This window comes from Siphateles boraxobius, unplaced genomic scaffold (genome assembly GCF_051911475.1).
Source record: "Siphateles boraxobius isolate OS27281-9 unplaced genomic scaffold, OSU_SipBor_1 22, whole genome shotgun sequence".
Classification (NCBI taxonomy): domain Eukaryota; kingdom Metazoa; phylum Chordata; class Actinopteri; order Cypriniformes; family Leuciscidae; genus Siphateles; species Siphateles boraxobius.
Genome location: NW_027508833.1, coordinates 38,867,844 through 38,893,589, shown reverse-complemented (window position 1 = coordinate 38,893,589; position 25,746 = coordinate 38,867,844). Strand labels below are relative to the sequence as shown.

General features: G+C 37.8%; 2 protein-coding genes across 2 annotated transcripts; both read right to left on the bottom strand.

Moving 5' to 3' along the window:
• Positions 1–1,057: 1,057 nt before the first annotated feature.
• On the bottom strand, positions 1,058–21,640 carry nkx2.1 (NK2 homeobox 1). The gene is made up of 3 exons (XM_077240118.1): positions 21,514–21,640; positions 4,453–5,351; positions 1,058–3,986 (listed from the first exon to the last, which is right to left on the bottom strand). The coding sequence occupies exons 2-3, from the start codon at positions 4,817–4,819 to the stop codon at positions 3,313–3,315; spliced, it is 1,041 nt and encodes a 346-aa protein (XP_077096233.1). The 5' UTR covers positions 4,820–5,351; positions 21,514–21,640; the 3' UTR covers positions 1,058–3,312.
• On the bottom strand, positions 11,724–12,683 carry nkx2.9 (NK2 transcription factor related, locus 9 (Drosophila)). Its single transcript, XM_077238230.1, has 2 exons — positions 12,479–12,683; positions 11,724–12,298 (listed from the first exon to the last, which is right to left on the bottom strand). Exons 1-2 carry the CDS (start codon positions 12,627–12,629, stop codon positions 11,775–11,777), a joined length of 675 nt encoding a protein of 224 aa, XP_077094345.1. The 5' UTR covers positions 12,630–12,683; the 3' UTR covers positions 11,724–11,774.
• Positions 21,641–25,746: the final 4,106 nt, after the last annotated feature.

The following is a 25,746-nucleotide window of genomic DNA, read 5'->3' as shown; positions in this document are numbered from 1 at the left end:
TGTTGAGTGAGAGTGATGAGAGCATACACGCTTCCAACAAGTCATTTTCAACAGCTACAAGCTCCACATAAAGACCACACACCGAGCCTCAGACATGTTAATGTAATCTAGAGTCTTTCAGAGGAGCTCTAACAAAACGAATCCCCGAAAACCCTAATAGACTCTTTCGGCGCTGCTAGATTGCTGTGGAAAATGATTGAATTTGCACAACGGATAAAAGAGAAAATCTTACTTGCCTATAAAATGAACGTTTATTTCATGTATTGGTTAATAAATGCATTCAGTTTTGCGAGGAAAGTACGTAGTCTATGGTTTAGATAGCAGACATCCTCAAATAGAGGTAATATTGTAATAATAAAGCCCTATACTTTTACAATTTAATTTCGCTTGCAAATCCACATTAACTAGCCTATACATTTGAGTTTATATCTTGTCATGAGAAACTGACAAACAAATATTTAAATTCTTAAACTCATTAATGAAAAGTAGCCTACACATTAAAAAAAAAATAGATCGCAAAAAACAATACTATTAATACTCATAGTAGTCGCCCATTGATATGATCTTTTTAGACATATTATAGACATTGCTTGGAGTTTTAGGTGGAGGTTACATATAATTGAGTATCAGTGCAAGTAAAAGAAGAATCTGTAGGCCTTCGAAAGTATAATTTCGGACATAATCGACCAAATGATCTGTTGATTTAACGACCCTTCACAGAAAAGAAGAGCGTCATTACAATCAGTGAGTCATTAAAACGCTCGCGCCCCACTGCCCGCTTACTGGCGCGAGAGCTGCACATAAATACCTTCATCAGTTGAAGGTTTACTACATGCAGAGGGTTTTATTTGCGAATAATAGATATAAAACCCAGGCGTGAACAGCATCAAGGGCCTCACCGACCATTCGGCCTAATTGTACAACTTTTGCTTTACATTAATAGTTACAGCATCTTTGAACCATCTGCATTGTATGACATGCAGTAGACATACAGGTGACTTGACTTGGCTTTACTTGACTATCGCTAGTGGTTCGTAGCCTATAAAATATCAGGGTAATCAGTGCATCGTTTATTACAATATTTTCACAAATAACAGGGTTATAAACACTAAAAGACCAATCAGTGTTCTTCAGCTCTGGTTTGTCAAGCAAAAAGTTTCCCCCATAACATGCTACACTAAGGATATCCTTCTTCTGGAAATATTTTTGATCAATTTAGCAAATATATTTTGTGCAATTATAAGTGTAAGAGAATTGTGTAATTGTGTCATAAAAGCGACAATATTAACAATTGTTCAGTTTTTTTTTTTTGGGGGGGGGGGGGGGGCACATTTAATCAAGGGGTTCTTGAAATAACAATAACATGGTCGAAACTAGTGAAATTTAAGATTTAAATATAATTGAAAAGTTAAATAAATGTTTTGCACCACATACTCGATAATTATATAATTAATATCTGCAAGTCAGTTTTTAAATCACAGAAGTCCAAAATGTTCTTTGAAAATGATCGAGTCCAGCTCAGAAAAAAATAAGACATAAATAATTAGGATATTATTGAAGAGGAAAGAAAACAAGAAAAAAGAAAGAAAGAAAGAAAGAAAGAAAGAAAGAAAGAAAGAAAGAAAGAAAAACTTTAATGGACCGCGGCCTTTGTATGTAAATACACCCGAATCATACGTGGGCAATTTATGTGATTTAATTTTTATTTGGTCAAAACGTGTAAAAGAAATGTCAAGTAGAAATATCAAATTTAATGAAATTATTTGCTTGAGTGGACTAGGCTACATCTCTCACAGAGAAACACACTTTCACACTCAGTCAGTCTTACCTCAGCCTCTGATGTTTACGGTCTTTATCAGGGTAAACACGGGGCATTTGATTTTGATCTTCACAAACACGGTATTGATGGACGGCGCTCTGATAAGTGTGTTCATGTCGTCTTGCAAAGTTGTTTAGGAGAATTTGTAGTTTGCACAGCGATGTGATTGATAGGTTAGCTTTTAGGAGCGTTTGTTTGATGTGAGTTTCTCTCGAGGAGTGGAGACCTCACCTGCTCTGACTCATTCTTCATACGACAAAGAGTTACAAAAAGAAATCTCCACAAAAAATCGTTTGCTTATCAAAGGCATAGGCTACAACTCGTTTAATAAGTTATTCACTAAATACAATTAACTTAGGATCGAGTTTGTTAAAAGGAACTTTTACTATTATTAATCCAATTGGTATACAAAATGTGTAAATTTTATAGCCTAAAAATTGTACAATATTTAGGCTAATAATTGCTTTGCGTCGTCATTTTGAACGTAAATGTATTTTGGGTTTTTCAAAGGTATTAAAATGTTAAAAACACGGCACAAAGTCAGCATTTAATTAACTTCCGAAATATTTAGGCTACTAATGTCTGTGGTTTGACTTCATGAGTGTTGCGACACACAGAAAACTACATAACTATTTGCAGAATGAACACTTTACGAGGAGGCCTGTCCAGCTCCACAATCCTGAAGGCATATCCATTACAAACAGTAGAAATGGTCGATTGCGAATAATGTGCGACTGCAGGAAACGCTTGTAGCCTTTAAATGTAAGGCAAATTGTGTGGAAGTCTGTTTACTTTTAAACTAGTTTTAATTGTATTCATCTTGAAGAAAAATGTTCAGTTAGTCAGGTCCCACTTTTAGCACCGCCGAGTGAAAGATTCTTACCCCCAAATCTGGAATAAACGTGTTGTTAGGCTATTGCTATTATTGTCATAATTTATTAATATGATTGTATGACTGCGTTTAAGTCAAATATCTATATAAGTTACAAGAAAATTGAACGTACAAATAACAATGGAACTGAAAAAACATGTGACCCTTAATATCGATAAAAATTTTGTACAATATACATATCGCTAAAAACTATGTAATCAGTCCAAACCTTTTACAGAAATATACAGGCTACGTTTTACAGTGAAATCTATAAGAAATCATGAAAGGTATTTAGCAGTCTAACTGTGAGGGGTACGTCTTCATTTTTAAAATCCAACAGGATGACAGTATATTTGTGATTTTAGCTTTTCAATCAGTCTCCGTTTAAAATCTAGTGTATATATAAATAATTCCATCTTCTTAATGGTGTTTTGGCGCTCATCCTCACAATAAAAGATTTGATACCTTTTGGCATTTGGCAATCCTCGTGTCACTTCTCCCTCCAGAAAGGAGACAAGGATTTCACAGCGCAACCACTGTTCGCATGGTCTTTTTTTGAGCAGTGTACAGATCATCTGCATCCACCTAGCATTTTGTTATTGAGTCATTGTCTGTTCCGGTGTCACCACGTCCTGCCATAAAGCAGAGCAGAGCAGGGCAAGGCCGCTCCATACTCGGAACCAGAAGAGTTCAGGTGTGACAGGCCGGATACCTGGGTTTGGAGAGATGGAGGGCTGGCAGCATGTTGACCCAGATCTGGGGACTGGCCGGCGCTGCCTACCTGCTGACTTTGATGCTGGCCCATTGAAGAACTGTTATTGGACATAATCATGACGTTTCCTCCCTGGTGATGGTGGTTTTGTACACCGGTGTTGGGTGTATGGCTGCTGCCTTGGCATGGCTTTCCGTCTTTCACCAACACTGGCACGGCCACCCGCCGTGGAGACTGTTGCTGCTGCTGACAGGAGCCATTGTCTTGTTGCATTTGCTGCTGGGACACTTTGTCCTTGGCCTGCCTTTTCATTTTATATCGGTGGTTTTGAAACCAAATTTTAACTTGAGTCGGAGTCAAGTGAATCATGCTGGCCAGATGTTCCCTTTCCGGCGCGGAGAGGTACTTCTGCTGCTTGAACCGTCGCTCGAGCTCGTACACCTGCGCCTGGGAGAAGAGTACCCGTCTCTTCCTGCGAGGTGTGCTGGTCAGCGGACCCATGCTTTTACCAACATCCGCCAAAGAACCCAGAGTGCCCATACTGCCCATATTCATACCAGACGAGGAACCCATGAAACGAGAGACTGCAAAAGAAAAAAAAAGAAAAAAAATTAGCGTTGCAATTTAACAGCAAACAATGACCACAAAAAATTAATAAAAAATACAAACGCTCAGCTCAGTGAGTTATAACAGCACAGTAAAAAGAGCAAATGTTGCGATTGTGCATTATTACGCAATCGCATCTTGTTAGACTGTTCCCAGCTTTGGACATACACACACTTGAACTGCGGTTAACAGTCTGATAATTGATACAGTTTGTTTGGGTTTAGATAAAGCACCTGGCACGTTTAAAGTGTGTTTGGCTTAACATATTTCCTCTTAATACTGCCAAAAGCCCCATTTTCAAACTATAAAGTTAACTAAACAGCTACAACCAAATGCGAAATTGTACATTTCATAGCTGACATGTTTAAAACACTCAGTATATTTTAAAATTCTTTTATAAAAATACACAAACAGTTCTTGCAAATACAAATCAGTCTCACGTACTTGTAGAGAATCGTGGGTCTGGATTCGTCCCGTACCAGCTGGTGGCCGTCGTGCTGCCTCTCATCCCGTCTTGATAGGCCGGCAGATCGCTCATGTTGCCCAGATTCCCGTTACAGTAGCCCCCCATGGCTGAGTGTGACAGCTGGGAAACTCCAGCTGCAGTCATGTGGTAGGCGGCGGGTACTGTTCCATTGTGGCCCATGTGGTGCTGCTGCATCGCCGCTTGCGTGACTTGGGGTTGTCTGTACGATGCAAGTGGAGCCCCCAAGTTGTTCCCCTCCATACTCACTTTTTTGTAGCTCTCTTCAAGAGGACTTAAGATATCGGATACAGAAAAAGGAGTCGTATGCTTAGGGCTCATCGACATTGTTCTGTGTTGGAAAGAGAGAAATTAGAAGGCAAGGCAATCTCTCCTTCTTTTTTTTGGCCAGCTCCTCTGTTCCTGTTGTTTCACCGTCACTGCAGCAGGATGGAAACGTATGAGTGTGCACTGGAGTCCGCCTTAATTGGTTTGAGTGGGAGCTCGAAGCTGACTTTCGTTTGTTTTAGCTTGGTGCCAGGTTTAAGGCTTCCATCAGAGGCGGGGCATCAGCAGCCAGGGCAACAATACAAAGCAGCGCTATCATCTGTGCACCCACGCACAATTTCTATTACGCGGTCTTCAGCTACCCATGCCACCCCCAACCCCGAAAAAATTTGCGCATGTAACAACACCTGTGCGTAAATTTAATTCGTCCATAGTTCATTTTCCGCGCGAGGCTGTTTATTTCGCGGTGGTGCTTGCAAGAACGACAAGGAACACAGCAAAGGATGAAATATTGACAGTTGGAGTGATGTTTATAAGGGCCCCTTGATGTGAGAGCATATGCGGACTTCAGACTTTGAGAACCACTCAGTTTCTGAAAAAAAAAGAAAAAAGAAAAAAACTTGAGTTGAACTACTGACTTTTAATGGCCACAAGAGGCTTCTGGTGATTGCAGGCGTGTTTGTATTATGCTCCACCGTACTCAAACATGCAAAGGGCCCTTGCGACGACTCAGGAACACTGACTGACAAATAAATAAATACATATGCGCGTGTTAAGAGGCCAAGTAAATGATTAAGCCCGTATCCGTTTGATTTTATTGGACATAGGCAGCGTGTCGTCCAAATTCCCATCCATGCACTCGGCTCAGACACGCGGTACTGAAGAAAATGAACTCGGGAGGAGGAGAGGCTCTCAGGTAAATTTAACGACGCTGAGATAACATGAGTAAGACCTGAAGTAACTCCGTGTAAGTTCAGTAATGCATCGCTTACCAGTGCGTCACGATGCCCTATAGTTCTTCCTCTGGGGCTGGACAGAAAAACAATTTTACAGAAATTAGTATGATTAGACAGTAGACTTTACAAAATCGACAAGATTAATTTTTAAAAAATTAAACAGACTATTTTCATTTTTATATTCTTTATTGTTGTTATTATTAGCTATTTCATCATATTTCTATTTTAAAAAATATGAAAAATGTATTGTGTTGCTATTTTCAAAACAACGCGTTGTCTTATGCTAATATTTTACTCTAATTTCCTAACATTACAACTAACAATAGGATGCTATTAGCCTACATATTTTTGTCCTTCAATATCGCAATTTATTTGTGGATCTATCGTTTACTTAGACAAAAACACCCATTTATCGTATCAAATTTAAAACTGCCAATAGATTTTGGGACACCAAGAGTTCATGTCTTTTGGTTAAACAAAACATGTAGATAAATCACAAGTGAATGGTTAAGATTCCCATATTGTAGAGTTAGATACTTGGTTTAAACTTTCGTTTTTGTCAAGACCTGCGTTCATCGAGAGTCTATAAGCGCTGCAAGCTTCTAAACAAAATCGGCAAAAAAAAAAAAAAACTTAAACAGATTTAGATGGATTTTTTTAAATCTTATGGTTTCAGCAATTAGGAATAACTGCGACTCTGTTTATGACTTAAGACACACACACACACACACACACACACACACACACACACACACACACACACACACACACACACACACACACACACACACACACACACATATATATATATAGGCCTACTGTAAATATATATAAATATAAAATATAAATATAGAGTTGTGGCTAAATAAACAACTGTGTTTTTATCTTTTTAAAGATATCATGCTAGCCATTTTCTGGATGTAGCTATAGAGCCCAAAACAGCTCAACCTAAGACCAAGAAATGCAAAAAATCAGTCGGAGTCTGTTAAAATAATTCCGAGTATAAAATCACTTTGTTAAAGCAGGAAATACAAATGTGCACTATTTTGCTTTTATGCTTTCTACCTGAATTCAAATGTTATAATTTTCGAAAATGCCATTTTTTCCGCTATGTATTTCATTGTTTCTATGCGATCTTGTGGAACACTTCTAGTGTTTCAAATCTTAACGAGCCGCCCTGAAGAGTAACAGGAACACACATTGGTCATCCCATAAGCTACATAGGCCTAGCCTACCTAATAGTATATCCCTAAGAAATCAGTCAAATTGCTCTTACGCCAAAATAATAAGAAGACACAAAGAAAGAAAGAAGAAAAAAAAAAAAAAGAATCAGAGTAACATAAACCATATCTATGAGGATTAGTCGAAAACCTTTACCACGAGGGAATACAGCGTCTTCTGGTGGTCACAGCATGGATATTTCCAAAGGCGAGACAAAAAGCACTATCAATAAAGCCAATCCAATGTGCAAAGTCTAATAGTTTTAATAAATTGCCAACAACACATTCGTAACTTTTTACAGGATTATGAGAAACACGTTAGTTCTTTTCAACCTTACAAATGTTTAGGCCTACTTAATATGCAGCGAGCGTTCACATCTTTGGGCTGAGCTCAAGCTTAGTGAAAACGATCGTGATAGCTTATCATTTCAGTGGAATGAAATAGGCTACGTGAACCTCCTTAAACAAGCAGACAACTGCGCATCTCTGTAGTTTGAAGTTAGCACAGGTGGGCGTAGGCTAGTTTGTGCACCAGAGATGATAATCACGCGTGCAATTATAACAATTAGTGTCAGAACTATGCAGCGTCCAACGATGCTTTCAAGGTGTTCGGCCTACTTGATCCAGTTTACAAAAGGCTCTCTTAATTATCTTAATCAGACTCGCTGCTCTCTACTGGAGTACGGCTATCATGGTCAATTAACGGCAATTACTGATACGATTTGTGTTGTTTTTAACATCCTTTTCTATGGACAAACCGTTGTTTTGTTCAGCGCTACCTGGGTGGCTTACGTTTTCAATATGCATAGGCTATATATATATAGATGAAAATATGAAGTAAAATGCGTTTTATAGGGTGTATATTATATTATATTATATTACATTAGGCTATATTTGGCCTATATTATATTTGGCTTATTTCTCCTAATGTGTTTAATTGAACGTTTGTTTACGGTGGGACGGGAGTGTTGTTGACGCTCATCAGGTGCAGTAAATATTGACAGCAGAGCAGAGAACGCAAACTTTAGACTCCACGATGCTATTGTGACATCTAGTGGAGAGTAACAGCCATGTAGTTTGTAGGCTACAGAGAGCACTCATGGGAGAGAGGTGTGTGAGAATATTGGTTTCCTTCTGAGCCAAATCAGGGGTGCTTTTCCCGAAAGAATCGTTAGCCGACTATGTTTAACTACTTCCCGAAACGAACATTGGAAAAGAGGATCGCACAGTTCTGTGGTTGGAACTACAGCTCGACCTGTGGTTAGAAGCATCATTTCTTGTTTGCTTGACGTGGACTTTATAAATCATTATTTTGAGCAAAAAAAAAAAAAAAAAACACACAAAAAAACACACAAAAAAACAACAACAACAAGCAAATCTACATTTTATTTCGAATAAATTTACGTCTTTTAGTTTATCAAGAAATTTAAAGCACCGTTTTTGAAGAGTGCGCATGTGCGTCCGTGCTCTAGGCTAAGAACGAGATTGAATATGGAAATTAAGGAAAATAACTGAGAAAAACGAAAATAGGTCCTCAGATGACATTTCCGTAATTTATAGCAAAATATATAGCAATTATTTGATCTCAAACGGATTCATTTAAATAAGTTATTAGCAGCCTATACCACCAGCGTGACATCATTAACCAACGCCCAGGCTAGTGTTGCAAATATTTCGTTCAACCGCGTTGGTTAATGAAACAGTCGTGACTTGATTTCTTTAACGATACGTCGATGATGGTACTGTGGTATTTACGTAGCCTACGGGGAACGCACCACATGTCAGGCCCACCGGAAGCTGTGAACCTCAAGGTGGCAGAGTGGCACTGCGCACAGCCAGGCAGCAACACGGGGGATATCATATATGGATGATGTCACGCTTTCCCTCCCTTGTTTCTTTTGTTTAATTTTCTATAACTATAAATTATATATTAGGCTATCTTTCAGACCAACTGGTGGCATAAAACGCGTTTGGTTGGTGAATTTACTTTTAAATTGTAACATTGGCCTATTTAGATCGTTCAGCATGTACAGGATGACGATATATCAGGCAATTTGTTATTATAGGAAATAAATAGAAACATTTGCAAAATTAGTCAAATGTGTTAAAAATGTAAAATGCTTCAATTCAAAGAGCCCCCCAATAAACTTTAGGGCTGTGAAAAGATTAATCGCGATTAATCGCATCCAAAATAAAAGTTTGTGTTTACATAATATATGTGTGTGCACTGTGTATAATTATTTTGTATATATAAATACACACACATGCATGTATACATTTAAGAAAATTTGTTATTTATATGTAACATATTTATATTTATATATAATATAAATTATAAATAAATATATACAGTATATACATGAAAATATTTCTTAAATATATACATGCATGTGTGTGTATTTATATATATATACAAAATAATTATACACAGTATACACACATATATTATGTAAACACAAACTTTTATTTTGGATGCGATTAATCGCGATTAATCTTTTCACAGCCCTAAAAATTAAATAAAATGTATATATTTTTAAAGTGTCATTAATGTAAAATACTAAATCAACTATTCTATTTAAAATATAATTTTAATAATTTAATTCCCAGAGTAAGCAGAACCCCAGTGAAAGAGATCGATCTGAAATTATTCTGTATTTATTCATTTTTATTTGCTATTGAAGATGTCATAATAGCAACACTATGAATCAATGATTTTTTTTTTATCAATGATTGTTTTAATGCAAGCAAAGATGTCTGAAATGTAGGCTGCATCTAATTAATGAGAATACTGAATAATAAATTAATTACAATAATTATCAAATTTAAAACTAATAACACTAGTAACCGCATACCACTTGAGGCCTTCTGTGCTAAATCATCTTAGCACCCCAATGGTCTAATTTGATCGTTTTGCTTTAAAATAAAAAAGTACTACTTTTACTCTACAAATCTAAAAACATGTATGTGTCCACAAATGCCTCATTAACAAATAGACACAAAAAAGCTTTTGATAGTCAACATAACAGTGTCATAGATCACTATTTTCCAGAGACAAAAAATTAGATCAATTAACCTCAAAACAGTTTCAACTGATATATATATATATATATATATATATATATATATATATATATATATATATATATATATATATATATATATATTTTTTTTTATCTGGTCTGCTCAATGAATCAGGTTTTGGTACAGACATTTCAATGTATCAGTTGTATAGGATTTTAATTTCTTTTACTGCATTAAGTTCAAGTAACGCGATTTATTTAAGTAGGCCCTACTTAAGAGAAAGACACAACTTCATAAGAGTAATTGTTGAGTTTTACTACTACCAATTTGTTGTGGCCAAGTCTCGCCATAAACCAGGGAAGACCTCTAAAAGCCTGTCTTTGTCGCTCCCCAAACCCAACGACTTTTAAAACTCCATTGTCTTGTTAAAGCCCATAAATTTGTCACCCGGGACTGATTAAACATCACGAGAATTGAGACACTGCGGATTTTGTCTAGGTCCCTTTGGAAGCCACACAATGGTCCTTTCAGAGGACGACACAAAAAAGTGTTTTAGGGAAGATGTAGCAAAGAGAGCGCTGCGGTCAGTCCCCTCCATATGTAGAACAAGGTGGCCCGAGAGAGGGGACAAAAGACCAGGTGACAAGGATGATACTATCTGGGTCGCTGAATTAATTGGGACAAGCTCCGGGTTGAGAAAGCACGCCTCTTTCATTAATGTTACTAACAACAATGATCACCCTCTTTTAAAATATGGAGGAGGCAGTGAGTTTCTTGAACTTTCCAAAGTCTCAGTGACAATTTTCAGTAGGCTAACGCTGATGGTCTTTTTTTTTTTTTTTTTAGTGGGACTTTCGATTTTATAGTCACCACTCAAATCAAATCAACGCTTAAAACAAACAACAATGCTTGTACGCGGTATATGCCTACTAGGCCTAGGCTATAAATAAATGCACAAATCCCAGAGTCACACAAGAATCAAAAACCATTGTGCATCTTACATTTCTTCCTCAGTGTTTACTGTTGAGTCTTTAATAAGGGTTGTTTCTTTAAGCTGGTTATTTGCTCTGTTGGGTGAAAGTGGACGTGTTAACATCACAAAAGCACTCACCTCTTGCTGTGCGCTGATTCTCGTACTCTTTTCACTTCAATCTGAGATCTTTCATACAAACACTATCTAACAATCGCGGGGATTAACATGAAGGTGAACGAATTATATTAAACAAATTACAAACAATAAAGGGGGGATCTATTTTATATATTTTAAAAATCTTTATGATTAAAAGCAGTGATTTCATGCTGAAAGGATATTTAATATGATCTGTATAAACACAATTTGTATGGAAAATTCAAACAGAAGTAGGATACACTGCTAAAAATGTTTTTATTCTCAGTTTTTTGTTGTTGTAATACATAGAATAATAAAGAACGAAAACGTGTAACATTTTAAGATGATGCAATTTCATCCAAATCATGACTACACTGTTCACTGTATAAAACATATATTTCTTTCTCACTGATATATAAACTTTTGGTTTAAAACAAATACAAACTGTTCAAAAATACACTATCTAAGCAATTATACACATCATCAATTAATACACAAACAATTTGCAAAACGCAACTGGCCAAAACAAAACTAAATAGATCACATAATATGTGCAAACAGCATTTATTTATTAATGTTATATCAACGCTGAAAGTTTCTACTTTAATAGACCTAAGACTTTATGTAATTAAAACTGAATGAACTTGAATCCATGCGCTGTCCTGTGGGGTAAGTCTCGAAATAGTTCGTGTGGTTAGTTCAAGTGAGGCTCACCAAACACAAAAGTGGTGACGGGAGGCCGCTGTGTTGGTAAAGTGCTGGTATGTGGGGAAAAGCGCAAAGGGCGTCTGTTGTTGTAAAGACTGGAAACCTTGAACGCTGAAGGATGAGGATGGTACTGTTGGCGGAACGATGCATCTTCCTTTTTCTGCATCGACTGAGCAGTTCTGATACGGTTTGCCATCTCGGACCAAAATGGGCACCACGACCCTGCGCAAAACCGGAGGCTGATTGAGGTCCTGAGCGCACTCTATCCGCGCTCTCTTCATTTTGTATCTGTGGTTTTGGAACCAGATCTTGACCTGCGTGGGCGTGAGATGTAGCAGGTGCGCGAGCTGCTCTCGTTCTGGAGCGGACAGGTACCGCTGCTGACGAAAGCGTCTCTCCAGTTCATAAGTCTGAGCCTTGGAGAATAACACGCGTCGCTTCTTCCTCTTTTCATGCTCTGTATCCACTGAAAGCACGTCTTGGCCCGTTGAGTCTGGTGAAGCCTCAAGGTTGCTCTCGTCTGATGCTAAAAAAAAAAAAAAACGATCAGCCTTTATTTATCTCTGGGGGGGAAAACATGTGTATGCACTTTACACTTACCAAATGGTAACACGTATAACTAACAATAATTAATAGGACATGAAAAAAAGGATGGACGTTTGAAACATTTTCTTAAAATTGATTTGGATTTTTTTTAGGAACTTACATATATGTCCTCTGTCGTTTTCAGTCCAAGACGAGTAAGGTGAGACGGAAAACGTGTCCACTGGAGAATGGTGCGCGATGCTTTCGGAGTCATTTTCTGGCAAATCCAAAATACTTCTCACAGTGAAACTGAACTTGTTCGAAATAGCCATTTGTAGCGCTGGAGTGCTGATAGTTCCAGGACTGGTTCTCGGTGTTGAAGAGCTATCCTTAGTCACAGTGCTGAAGTGATGTGTGCGTTTTCAAGACGCGCATCCAAGTGACAATGTGTACACTGATGTCGCTGTGTTTATATAAACAGCACTTGCTGGCTGCTTTCAGGCCTCTCCTACTTATGGGTTCTAAGTACCTCAATGACTCGTGTACTTAAATCCCTGTAATGGTAGGTGTGAACTCGGCAAAGAATAGCCCGTTACTTTCACAATGATGGAGGGTAACACTCTTCATCATTACTGATTCGTCCGAATTCGTAAAAAGTGGGAAACAGATAATGGTAATTGTTGAGGCTGAATCACGTCTTGGGTGGCAAGTGACAACAAGAGCCCTCCCTTCTTTCCCCCGCTCAAATAACATATCGGATATTTGCATACAAAGTGATCCATTAGCGCCCAGAGTTGGTTTTTCTAATTCGTTTATTGGGGTAATATCGTTTATTGCAGGTGTTATTGCACAAACACGGGTTAAATGTAGGGTGATATCTCATGGTAATTCATGAAATCTATATATTCGTGGGCTCATGCAGTAGCCTGCCCTTTGTGTGCTGTAAAAAGCACATAATGTCTCCATCAATTACATTTTTGAGATATGAAATTAGACCTAACTGTTTATGTTTTAAAGTTGAATCTACTCATGCATCAACGTTACACTGCAAATTTCTTATTTATGAATTTAAATCAGCTTTGTTTAACTTAACAGGTTATTTCTTCTTAATTTCGAGATAACCACTGGAATAAAGAACTTCCAATTTGGGAAAAGATCCAGACATCAAGGAAACAGTAATATGTCGTTATGGACTATTGCTTACTCATCCACCTCACCAGTAAGTGCACGAGGCATCACTGGGTTCGGATGATTCCTGAGAGAGCGCGCTCTGGATGACTGCAGAGATCCTCACAAACAGAGTGGGTATCCGTTCTCGTCTGGTCGTCCTGGGTGGTCGGCCGAAAAAAGGAACACAAATACATGCCAACCAGCGACCAGGAACAAAAGAGGGAAATGTAGCCCCGCGTCCGAGACCCGTTGGAAGCATTTGTTCCAGTCAAGATTTTGCATTTGTTCAGTCCTGAAATAATGCTTGATTGACGCCCCCGCACAATGTCCTTTAACTTTCTCGAATAAATCCGAGCTTGTTTCATGTTGTCATGGTTTTGAATAGGGATGAACGGGATCTGTGCAACTATCTACTGCTACACGTCTAGCTTCTTACGTCTAAACTGAATTATTAGTTATGCGTTTCCAAACGGAATTAAAAGACTTCTCGTTTCCGTCAAATTTTAAGTTGTCTCCTGATTAATCAAAGTCTTTAAAAAATAGATTTAATTTTCTTTAATTAAAAATATATATATATAAATACACACATTTATAATTTTCCTAAATTGTATGATTGTCAAAAAGTAAGGACGAGATTAATATTAAAAATATACAAAAAAGGTTTTATAGCCTACAGGCTAATGATTATATTCGTTGTATCAGGTTTAATTCTAAATAGTGTTTTCTGGTTAGTAACTCCGACATGCTGCATTCTATGGATGTTGTTAAACTTTATAAAGTAAATTAAAATATTTGCCAAGCTCTTTGAATTTAGGCGCACGCTCTCAGAGTATCAATAAAGACCCGTGTAGGCACACAGTTTAGTTTCTAATGACCTCTCGTATCTCCTTAATCTATTAGACACCCACGGATAGAAGTATGCTTCAGGAAAAGTGTGCACTCTCAAGCACCCAAGAGCTCTTCAGTGTCAAATATTTACCCTTGTTGTTTGACTTCTCAAACCCAAGGAGTCAGACAACGGGTAACAGAGAATACAGAAACAAACATTTCCGCGCGAAGACCAACCAATACAACTTTTTAAAAAAATATTTACAATAGCCTAATAAAAAATATATAGTTTCATGGGATTTACATAGATGTGGGTAAACACACATTAGACTCTCACCAGATCTTATTTTAAATCATACTGTATGTTAAAACACTTTAGGGATTGTTCTTTGAATTTCAGCATGTCCTAATATTCTCAATTGTTGCTCAGGTTGCTTTGATTAATACAGATAATTGTATTGAAAAATTATATATATATAAAAAGTGTAAATCATGACCATTTTTTATATTTGGGTGAACTATCCCTTTAAAAAATATTCAAAGATGTATGAACATAATTACATCAGAAGACAAAATGGCACCTGTGATATTGAGTGTATCGGACTTGGTACAGATCGCACACACCTAGAAAAAGAAAGACATTTGTAGCAGTACAAAAATAAAAATAGCAATATTGTTTTTATTTATTTAAAGAAAAAAACTCCATGTGGATCAAGTGTCACCCCTGTTACATTCATACACGTGTGCGCGTGCACACACACAGAAAATCCAATAATCTTACACGTTCAAAAATGATCTCCAATATTATAGATGCATATAAAATCAAGTAGGCCCTACCACAAGTTAAGACTCAAGAGCTCAACAATAAAACCAGAAGGCCTGCCTGTGAACTCGATCTGAAACTCATAACCCCACCTCACAATTTCGGGCCAGCACTGCTAAGGAAAAAAAGTAAACCAAACAACATAAAACCCACACAAGAACGATTAAATTTAAAGACATAAATACATTGAGAAATTTCAAGTCACATAAAAATTTACATTTTAAAAATGTATTCTAATAACATTCTCATGCTTGGTCGCCACAAAATCAAAACTGACAATTCTTATATTTTTTAGAATATTGCAGTATTTGTTAAAAAAAAAATATCCGGGCACATCGTTTTTTAAAATGCATGTGTCCCGTAATCTTTAATCAAAATAACTTTGTTTCTCTGATGAAGGTCTGGTATTTGTTACGAGTTATTAAACAGCAATAAAGCACACTAAACAGGAGTAGCGAATTCATCCAACTTATTTTAAAAAACACTTCAACAGTTAGGACTTCATTTTCAAAATAGGAGTCAACAATATTCACTTGTGAACACAACATTTCCCCCCCTTTTAAAGAACAGAATATTACATCAGTTTAAGTGACATAGTCCTTTAACCAACTAGGATTCCGAACATAACGTTTGGGTCTAGTGGTTATGAGCGTTTGTGTAGTGAGCAGTGTTCTCAGCTGGAGTTGTTGGCCTATGTGGAAATGCAGTGAGATGTAAAGCATTCCATGTCTTTCCATCACTAAGAACTCATGTACCCACCCCCAGTCTTTCAGTAACCTGAGAGGATCAGTAAACTTTCTGTGTCCCTTACAAGGGGTTCCATACCCTCATTTTATCCCCCTCCTGGAAACAAGGAGTATGAGCACCCACTTAACATCAGTATACTTTTCTTTTGGTGTAACAGCTGTTCGGTGAACATTCATGTCTGTAGGTGGTTGTACAGAAGGAGATGAAAAATAGCAGCCTTATGCACATTTGCCTGCCATAAATGAGCTGAAAGAGTGAAGTACCAGTTACGTACACCTACAAAAAGTCAGTTACCGCAGGTTTCCATGGCTGATGTTGCTGGATGGCCATTCGGACAGTGTGTTTGAGCACATGGTTAAGCCTCTCTACACTACCATTAGTTGCCGAAAATTCCTTCCTTCCAGAAAAGCAGAGAAAGCAGCAGATGTAAACTGAACACCATTATCAGTAACTATACTTAATGAATTTCCATGGCCGTGAAAGACTTATAACAGAAACGAAACCACAAAATCCGTATTGACCCGTGTGAATAAGAGACCTCAGGTCATTTGCTGTAACAGTCAATTAATGTTATCGCAAACCTTCAGTGGGATACAGCAGTGTCTATATCCACAGCTACTCTGTGCCATGGTCCATCTGGCAGTGACACCAGCTGGAGAGGAGCAGAACGTGACAGTTTTGTCATTGAGCTTACACACGTGGTATGGGCAGACAGCATCATGAACCTAAGCATCCATCCCTGGCCACCAGTAGACATCACAATGGCATTTTTTGCTACTTACCTCTCCCTGATGTCCTTCATATGCTATGGAGACCAGCACAGATCGAAGAGAAGCAGATGCAATCAGCCGTGAGTCCCGAAAGACAAAGTTGTCCTTAACAGACAGTTCCAGTCACTGTTTATAGTACGTCCAGTCCCTTGGGTGAAGGGCCATTAGAAATTTATATACAAAGTTTGGTTATAGCAGGACAAGAAGCACATGCAGCATCAACATCAGCAACAGACAGAGATTTACAGGCGGCAGATAGAAGAGCAACAAACTCCTCATCAGGAGCTGGAGCAACAGAATTATCTGCAGGAGAAGCAGGTAAGGTCAAAAGAGACAGATAACCAGCAGGAGCATTTTAAGAACCCGGGCATAAACCACATTATAATTGAAATGACACGAGACATGCAGACCACCTTGCTACACCAGCACACCGACACCCTTAGGCTATGTTTACATGGAAACGATCTGAAGAGAAAACGCCAAAGTTGGGTGGTGTTATCACTTTTTATTCTGCGTTTAGACAAGCGTTATGGGGGAGAAATCTGCATGCATATGGTGACGCAAAAATTCGATGTAGTATGCACTCCAGGCGGCTAGGTGGCAATGTGAAGCACTGCCACACAACAACACCAAGTCCGCGCGCCTGTGTACAACCTTCCTTCTACTTCTCTCCCTAGTAGCGCGAAATCAAAACATGGTGAAGGCGAACAGCAAAAAGACTCTTGTACGTTTATCAGAGCTGCTAGGGCAACTTGAAGGTCCGGCGTATGGAAATAATCGGACATGATGGTTGTTATTTTCCTTTATGCCTGTGACGTAAACGCATACGCGATGAGAGCCACCGTGAGCAGATTTGCGTTTTTACCCTTTAGACGGCAACACGACGGTAGAGCGTTTTTAAGATTTCCACTCTGGAGGGTGGTTTCACTTTTTTGCGTTTTTAAGCCCCAAAAACACCGTCGCCGTGTAAACGCAAGGCATATCTGATAAAATATTTGTACGTTTTCACCCACGAGTGTTCACGTGTAAACAGGGCCTTAGTGGTGAGCAGGGTTGTCAGTGCGTGATGATCTGTACGTAGAGGGAAACGCCAGCCCCACCATGTACGCCACCTCTAAACAGCCCACACGCCTGCTAGCACATCCTTTTCTACAGTGGCATATTTACGCTCAGTGGTAGACAGCGAACGTGATGCAAAAGCCACAGTTCGTTCAATGCCATCCGGGCTGACCTGAGAAAGTATGGGTCCCAGACCATAGTCAGACGCATCTGTGTAATGTGGGGTTGAATACTGCCAAAGTAGGGTTGTTTGCAAGCAGTCATTTAACTTTGGCCAAACTATGTTCAGCCTCTTTTGACCAGCTGAATCCATTTGGATCTTCTAGGCATGCATATGCACTACAACAGTGTCAAAAGTAGGAATAAACTTACTGTACCAAGACATAAGTCCAAGGTGCAGGGGCTTTGAGAATTGCCTGTACGCGTGATTCTTCAGGAAGAAGACCCTCTGCTGAAACAGTACGACCCAAGAACTGCAGGCTGGTTTGCTGGAAGCAACACTTGTCTGTATTGAGCTGCAAGCCAGCAGCTTCTAGTCGTTGTAAGGCCGCTTGAAGTGTTGTCATACATAGACATGTCACGTCTGCGGATGATAATGTTGTCCAGGTAATTTTCAACCCCTGATAAGCCAGTCAGGATGACGGAGATCATCTCCTGAAATTCTGCAGGTACTGAAGCCAATTCTTTAGGAATGGAAAACAACAAAAACGGAACATTCTGTCGTACGTAATAAAGGCCTTGAGGTCATGACTGTCTTCATGCAGCAGCACTTGGTAGAAAGCATTTGTCAGGTTGATGGTAGAGAAAACAGTAGAACCTTTAAGAGCAGATAGTTCATCCATGTGTGGCAATGGAAAAGAGTCCATGATCACTGCTTTATTAGGCTATCTGAGATCAACGCACATCCTAATTTTACCTGAATTTTTCCACGTAACAACTGGTAACACCCATGCAGAGGTATCGATCGATGCATTCTATCATCCCAGCTGCTTGCAAGCGATTTAATTCCTCTGATATAAAGATTTTAGCCCATTCAATCTCAGTTGACAGCAACATTTCACTGAAAGACTGGCACGGGAGAAGCAGGAACAGAAAGGACATTAGGAGGCAGGATTTGATTGTTTTCAATCCTCACATGTAGAGCAGACATTAGGTCCCTCCCCATGAGTGGAGTCCCTTTGTCCACAATGAAGAACAGCTGAAACTGAGTGGTCATGTCCGGAAACGTTAGCTGACAAACACCAAGCCACATTTGGGCTTTTGATGTGACAAGCCTGACTGCGGGTTTCGACAGCACAATGTTACTGAAAAGTCATGCATAAGTACTGTAGGGAAGGATAGATGCAGAAGACCCAGTGTCAACCACCAAATCCACCATAAAAGTCTGTGAGTCAGAAGTAGATATAGTCACTGTGTTTGTAATGCTTGGATTACAAGCTGTATATTCCGTATACAGTACAGTAATAATGTTAATTAAAATTTCACAGACCTTGCGTGTATTTGATTGGACTGGTTGGCACAGTTTAGTGTAATGCCCAATATTTGTACAGCCTGGCAATTCGCAGCGTTAGCCAAGTGTTCCTCCGATCCACCGCGAAAGCATGACTTCCTTTACACACCTGGCCAGAATTAAGAGTCGCATGTGATGGTTTCGTTAGTCTGCATTTTACAGTGTTGCACCACTTGTATGGGAGCGGCAACTTGGCGGGAGTCAGAAATAGATTTAGCCTGATCGGCAGCAGATTCAATCTGGCTTGCTTTCATAGCCACTCTGTCCAGTGTAAGATCAGTTTCTAGTAAATTCGTGGGCTAAGTGCTTTCTGTACTGATCGTGAATAATGTCATCAGTACTGGCACCAAATTCACATGACACAACAACCTCTCGCAAAGCTACAACATGCAGTAAAACTGTCTTGTGAGGCTATTGACAGCGTTTACGGAAGGCATGGCATTCAGCTTATGTTAGCTTGTGGCACGACGTAGGCTTTTAAAGCATCCTCTCCATTCTTATACTGTACATCGTACCTGTGTTGGCAATGAGTCGAAAGTCTGTTGTCCCTCTGTGCCAAGGCAGTGAAGCAGTACAGCTCCTGTCCTGTCTTACCGCCATCCCCTGTAGCATCAATAATCCGTAGTTCACTAGTTCACACTTACATTATTCGAGGGAGAAAGTTTAATGCATATTTGGCGTGCTGTCCGTGCTCGTAATTCGGCCCGAACCCAGAGTACTTCCCCCCGTATGTAAATGGTTAGGACAAGAAGTGTGGAGGGATGCTGCTAAACTGTTAATAAATTGAGATGAAACTGTTGAGTATATACCTCTTATCGTTGATTGCTGAGTGCTCTCCACTCGTGTTAAATATCTGCGCGTGCTCCTCCCGAACTTTGTTAATAAAACATCATATCATTTTCAAATATCCGCAGCCATGTGTTGAATGGCATAGCAGGGTCACTAGGGCAAGGCAGGAAAAAACTCGGGAAAGGCACATTAACAACAGCCATCTTCGGGTCCAACAATAGCGAAAAAAAAGGTCTAATCCATGTCACCTATTTGTGGTATCTATCAGAACAGAAGTTATTAAACAGCAATAAAGCACACAAGACATCATCATCCATCTTCTTTAGCCCACACACAATATGTCAGAACACAAAACTGCAATAGTTCAGACTTCCTTTTCAAAATAGGAGTCAACAATACAATTCCCGATGGGCAACATCTATGGAAGTAAAACAATGACAAAAGTGTTTGAAACAAAAAAGCTTGTTGAATTGCACTACTTGAAAAAAAAAAGCCTTGCATTAACCCTGCTTGCGTTTTAATGTATTGTATTTTTAGGTCTTGCATTTTTATGGGCTGAAATTCAACATGGTTGTATATTTAAGCTGTGAATATTTCAATTCAAAACATTTCACACACGTTTTTATTATTAAAATTCAATAGGCCGATTCCATATTCACCTTTCAGGTTTTACTTCCAAAATGTTCATTCTGTTTAAAAATACAACCTATAATATTCATAAAAACGGATTTACAGAAATGGAGCAAGCAATAAGTATTTGTAATGTATCTGTATCAGTATCTATATAATCAGTAGCCTATTTCCATGAATTAGATGTACATTTCAGACATCTTCTCTTTCATTAAAACCTACAGGTTAGTTGAGTGAAATCATAAAATGTACATTCATAGTATTTATGACATATCTTCAATTAAAATATGGGCAATTAAATATGTAAATGTTCAAATGCCTGTATAAGTCATAGAATACAATTAAATTTCAAATGAATTTATTTTACTGGGATTCTGCTTTGCCTTTGTCTGTCAATGGTTATTAAATTATTCAACCAAATTGTCCAAATAAAAATGTAAATAGAATAGTTGATGTAGTATTTAACATTAAAGAAAAAATATATAAATATTAATAAGAATTAGATAAAAAGTAATTTAAACATTCTGTAAAGGGGGTGTGTGTGTGTGTGTGTGTGTGTGTGTGTGTGTGTGTGTGTGTGTGTGTGTGTGTGTGTGTGTGTGTGTGTGTGTGTGTGTGTGTGAGGGGCGGGGGGGGGGGGGGGGGGGTAAACTTCATTTACTAGTGGGGTAAGATGGCTTCTCTGAATAATTTTACATTTGGTTCTATAACAAAGACAAATTATTTGTTTCTTCTTCTCATGGCTGATGATGCATCATCATCCTGAACATGCTAAAGTTTTATCTAAATGTGTTACAGATGAATAGTAAATGCACATTGTTCTTAAAGGGGGCATCTTCCCCCATCATTTTCAACATGTACTTTTTACAGTTTATTGTAAAACGAATCACCTGTTGGGGGTGCTCCAGGACCATGATTGGGAAACACTGTATCTGATAGAAATGGGATCTTCTCTTCTGTTGTCTTCTACTGCATGTATGACATGTTGTACAGTCAGATAAGTTCTTCTGTATAACCCTGTGGCAAGGCATGGACATTTCAGACTTCATTTTTGCGTTTGCTTGTTTGTTTATTAGCCTGTGTGTTATTTTTCTTTTTTTAAGTTATCTGTAAACCTATTGCATATATTATAACATGACCGCATGTGAACATGTTTAGTCAATGTTAAACAATGTAGGCCTACAGTTCAAGTTAAACGTAGGCCTATCTCTGTGTGCGCATCCTCTTTTCTCATCCATGTACTAGCGAAAACTAAACAGCAGGAGGAGCTACTTCTCCATCATTTTCTCAAGGATGAAATGAACATTAAATCTTGAGACTGCGTTGGAAAGTTTTTTCTATGCGACAGAGGTTGAATAGAGTAGAAACCGAGGCAATGACATCTAGTTTTTTTTTGGAAGAATGTCAAAATGGCACTATAATGCATTTTTATAAACCATAATTTACAGGCTATTCTCTCTACAATGGCACACACACGAAAAGATTCATTAATTGTGCGTGGTGTGCACCATTATAGCAGTTGTATTTAACAGTAGTCCATACTCGTGTGCAATTCATCGTAATTGGTCATTATTTTGGAAATGAAATTAAAACTTTGGAGTTCGTTTTTGATAAATACATTTTTTTGTACTAGACTGAAATGTAGCCTAATATTTAATGCTAATCAAATGCAGGCGAAGAAACTAAAAGCTGTCGATGAGACGCTTAAAACCATCGTAAATATTGTTGGGTTGTCCCTCTAAATCGCAAAAGTCCTCATTAATGCCGGATTTAAATTACAGGACCAGTCAACCTTTTAGAGGTGTTAACATGCAAAGCAGTTTAATGGTGTCATTTCCACTTGGTAGATAAAAGTTATGGTTATCAGTTGATCCTTTTAAACTGTAAATGATAACTGTTAATTGAGTAGTCTAATGTAATCCAGACATTTAAAAAATAGGCTAAAGGATATTTTATGCAACAACGTAATCCAGCCTTATCTATCAGTCAGCTCTTCATTTATAATCATTATGGAAGACAGAATAATAAAACTGTTATTCATACGTAATTTAAGCTTTTTGGAGTCGATCACTGCGGTCGTCCAGTAAATGCATAGATAATTGATTGGTTAAACGTAGGCATATCTTAATTTGTTTGTATTATTATTAAATTAATTCATGAGACCAATTTTATTTAGCATGCACTTTTAAAGAATTCGTTCAAAACCGCAGTGTTGATGCTTCTTGTGACAGGCTATAGAAAAAAGGCCCACCTTTCTCAGAATTGTGACTTATCTGGAAAGTCCTACCACGGTTGGGATATAGCTAACAATTTGATAAATCTGTTTTTCGAAGCCTAATGTTTTGATGCAAGCAATAACATATGGTTGACACATAGCCTAATTATAAGCCATATAATTATTTCGATGAAATTAGTTATGAATGACATTAGATTGATGCTGCAATAACGATAAACAGGAACTTAGGCTATGAAGATATACGCAATAATTTGTCTTTCCGGGGAATAGATTATTGCATAACAAATTCATACGAACTAAGCTGGAATGGGTAAATACTTAAAAAATGTATTTCCATAAGAAATTTAGCCTTAATAAAATTGTCTATTGTCAAGTCAAAATCACTTTCCCCTGTAGGGCTATATGTTGCTTAAAGCGACGATTATACATCATTTAATCGGATCATATGAAACAACTGAAGGTTATTACTTCAAAGAAGAGCTTCTTTATACAATTTTCTCTTGTTAAAATTCATGAAATATCACGACGTTTTGGACATTAGCGGAATTCATGGGCTACTAGACGGTTCACATCAGGCTCTTCTGTCGGCCCAAATACACCAAATAACATGATGTCACTTTTAAATAATGCAATAAAATGCATTGCAGTTTTAATATGATTCACAAAATCACGTAAGAAATAGCATGTGCGATTTCAAATCATTGATTTGAATAGGCTACTTGCATTAATAGCCTACTTTAGTAAACTAGGCTATATATTTCAAATTTGTTGGATCTAAAACAGGTCTCTTTTTTGACCGTTCAGGAAATTGCACCTCATTGTTTTGTTCAGCAAAATGTGGTTGTTTTTGTGCACTCTCACATTTGAATGGTCTAAACTTCAGAAGGCCAATTGTAAACGTGACCCTGTAACAACTGCTTTTGTCAAATGACCATGCAAAACCATGTCAAATTTTCCCTTAGTGAAATAGCAGGCTATTTAATATTTCTGGACTGTCTTTGAAAGCTATTTTCATCACACACCCGCAGACACAACCGAGAAGAGTGAATAAATACAGATGCGTTCTCGAGACACCGCTGCGAATGTTTCTTCACACGTAAACACTTTTGTGTCTCAATAGGTATCACAGTAACGAGTAGAATTTGGTCGAATGCTTTAGACACTGACTCGAACCATACACTTTCCGTTATGTTTATGAATGAGAAGCCCAAAGCATATATTTTCAAGACCGTATCAAAACACTGTCGTAGCCCCTCAAGTAAGCTCAAAAATGTATCTTTTTGATAATTTTATCAGCTAAGGTAAATACTGTGCATGCTCGTCGTAGAATCACCTATTTTCTTTTGCGTCCATCCGTCACGTTTTAGAAATACCTGCTGACCATGCCCCCCCACCCACAGTCGGCTGTATATTGACTGATGCCATCGGCTCTGAAGAACACAGAGAAGAGGAGATGATTGAAATCATTCACACATTCAGCCTTCTCCTAATTTGTAGTCCTGGAATTCTTTGAGCGTGCTTCTTAAAACGAGTTGAACTACTCTTAATGTACAAAGTCATTACTATCAGAGGGTCAGATGCTTTCAAGAGTAACGAGCGCATGGCAGCTGAGATGTGTGTAATGAGTCAAAATAAACTCATGACTTCCACCCTCTCGGACCATGTGTCATGTGTGCTCTTAAGATGAAGCGTATCAGTTCAACTTTACTTGTTTTGGTAGCATTTTATTTTAAGGTGACGTAGTTGTACGTAAATAAACCTAGACCAAACCGCTAACTCTATGCAAGTAGTTAATTAATATTACTCAGTAGGTTACATAATTAAGTAGCCTACAATGTAACTACGTCACCTTAAAATACAGCGTAACCCTTCTTTTTTATTTTACAGTCTCATCAACTTCACAATTTTTTGTTAAATAATAATAATAATAATAATTAGCTATTATTGTTAGGCTATATTGAAGTGTTTGAAATTAATCCGCTGTTTTCTGTCGAATACACAAGTAATTTTTAATACAATGTATATAATAATATTTAATTCCAATATTAATTTTATGTTTGTTTTTTTCTCCAAGTATGACAGGATGATGGATTTCTCTTGCAACGAATAAGAAAATATTAAGTAGGCTAAGCTGCACTTTAACGAAAACGAGTTCAAGTTGTGGGTTTAAACTGTTGTGTATCAGAGAAATATAAACGACTACTCATTTGTATGAAATATATTCCTAATACATGTAATCACATTAAACGTCATCGAAATACAATACTGAAAACCACACAGAATATAATTATGCTGGTGTGATGCGTCATTGACTGAGTTGAAATATTTTTACTTAAACATAAAACAAGATATTTGGCCAAATGTCTCGGTGTTTTGTTTGACCATTCAAATGAACATGGTAAATGATACCAAAACTGTTCAATCAACAACATGCTTTATAATATAGGCTATTCGTATGTGTTCCGCAGAAGAAAGAAAGTCAAACAAGTTTAGAGTGGCATAATAGTGATTACATTTTTTTTTACTTTGGGTGAACTATCCATTTAAATCTTTAAAAGAAAGACATAGAAAGTCATAGCAGCCTGTGCAGCTCGAGCTGAAAGTAAACTGCATGGCTGTATATCTCATCCTTCATCAGCTCAGATCCTTCAAGCACAACACTGGAGATAATCAAGCAATATTTACATATTCATGATGTTCATGTCTAATAAATTATAACAAGTTAACAATAAATTACAAATAAAAACCGATGTCAGAAATTATGCATGTATGCATTTAGCCTATACAATGGACTTCCTATCATGAAATAAAATTGTGCACTTTCGTATTGTGGGCTAAATACTAAATACTAGTAGGCCTATTTAGAAATGACAAATGAACAAATAAA

Bases quoted from the DNA above. Each gene is read 5' to 3' on its own strand.
- nkx2.1 (XM_077240118.1), bottom strand. From the start codon at position 4,819: ATGTCGATGAGCCCTAAGCATACGACTCCTTTTTCTGTATCCGATATC. The intron at 3,987-4,452 runs GTACGTGAGACT...TTTCTTTTGCAG, and splicing joins AGACCCACGATTCTCTACAA to TCTCTCGTTTCATGGGTTCC.
- nkx2.9 (XM_077238230.1), bottom strand. From the start codon at position 12,629: ATGGCTATTTCGAACAAGTTCAGTTTCACTGTGAGAAGTATTTTGGAT. The intron at 12,299-12,478 runs GTAAGTTCCTAA...TTTTTTTTTTAG, and splicing joins AAACGACAGAGGACATATAT to CATCAGACGAGAGCAACCTT.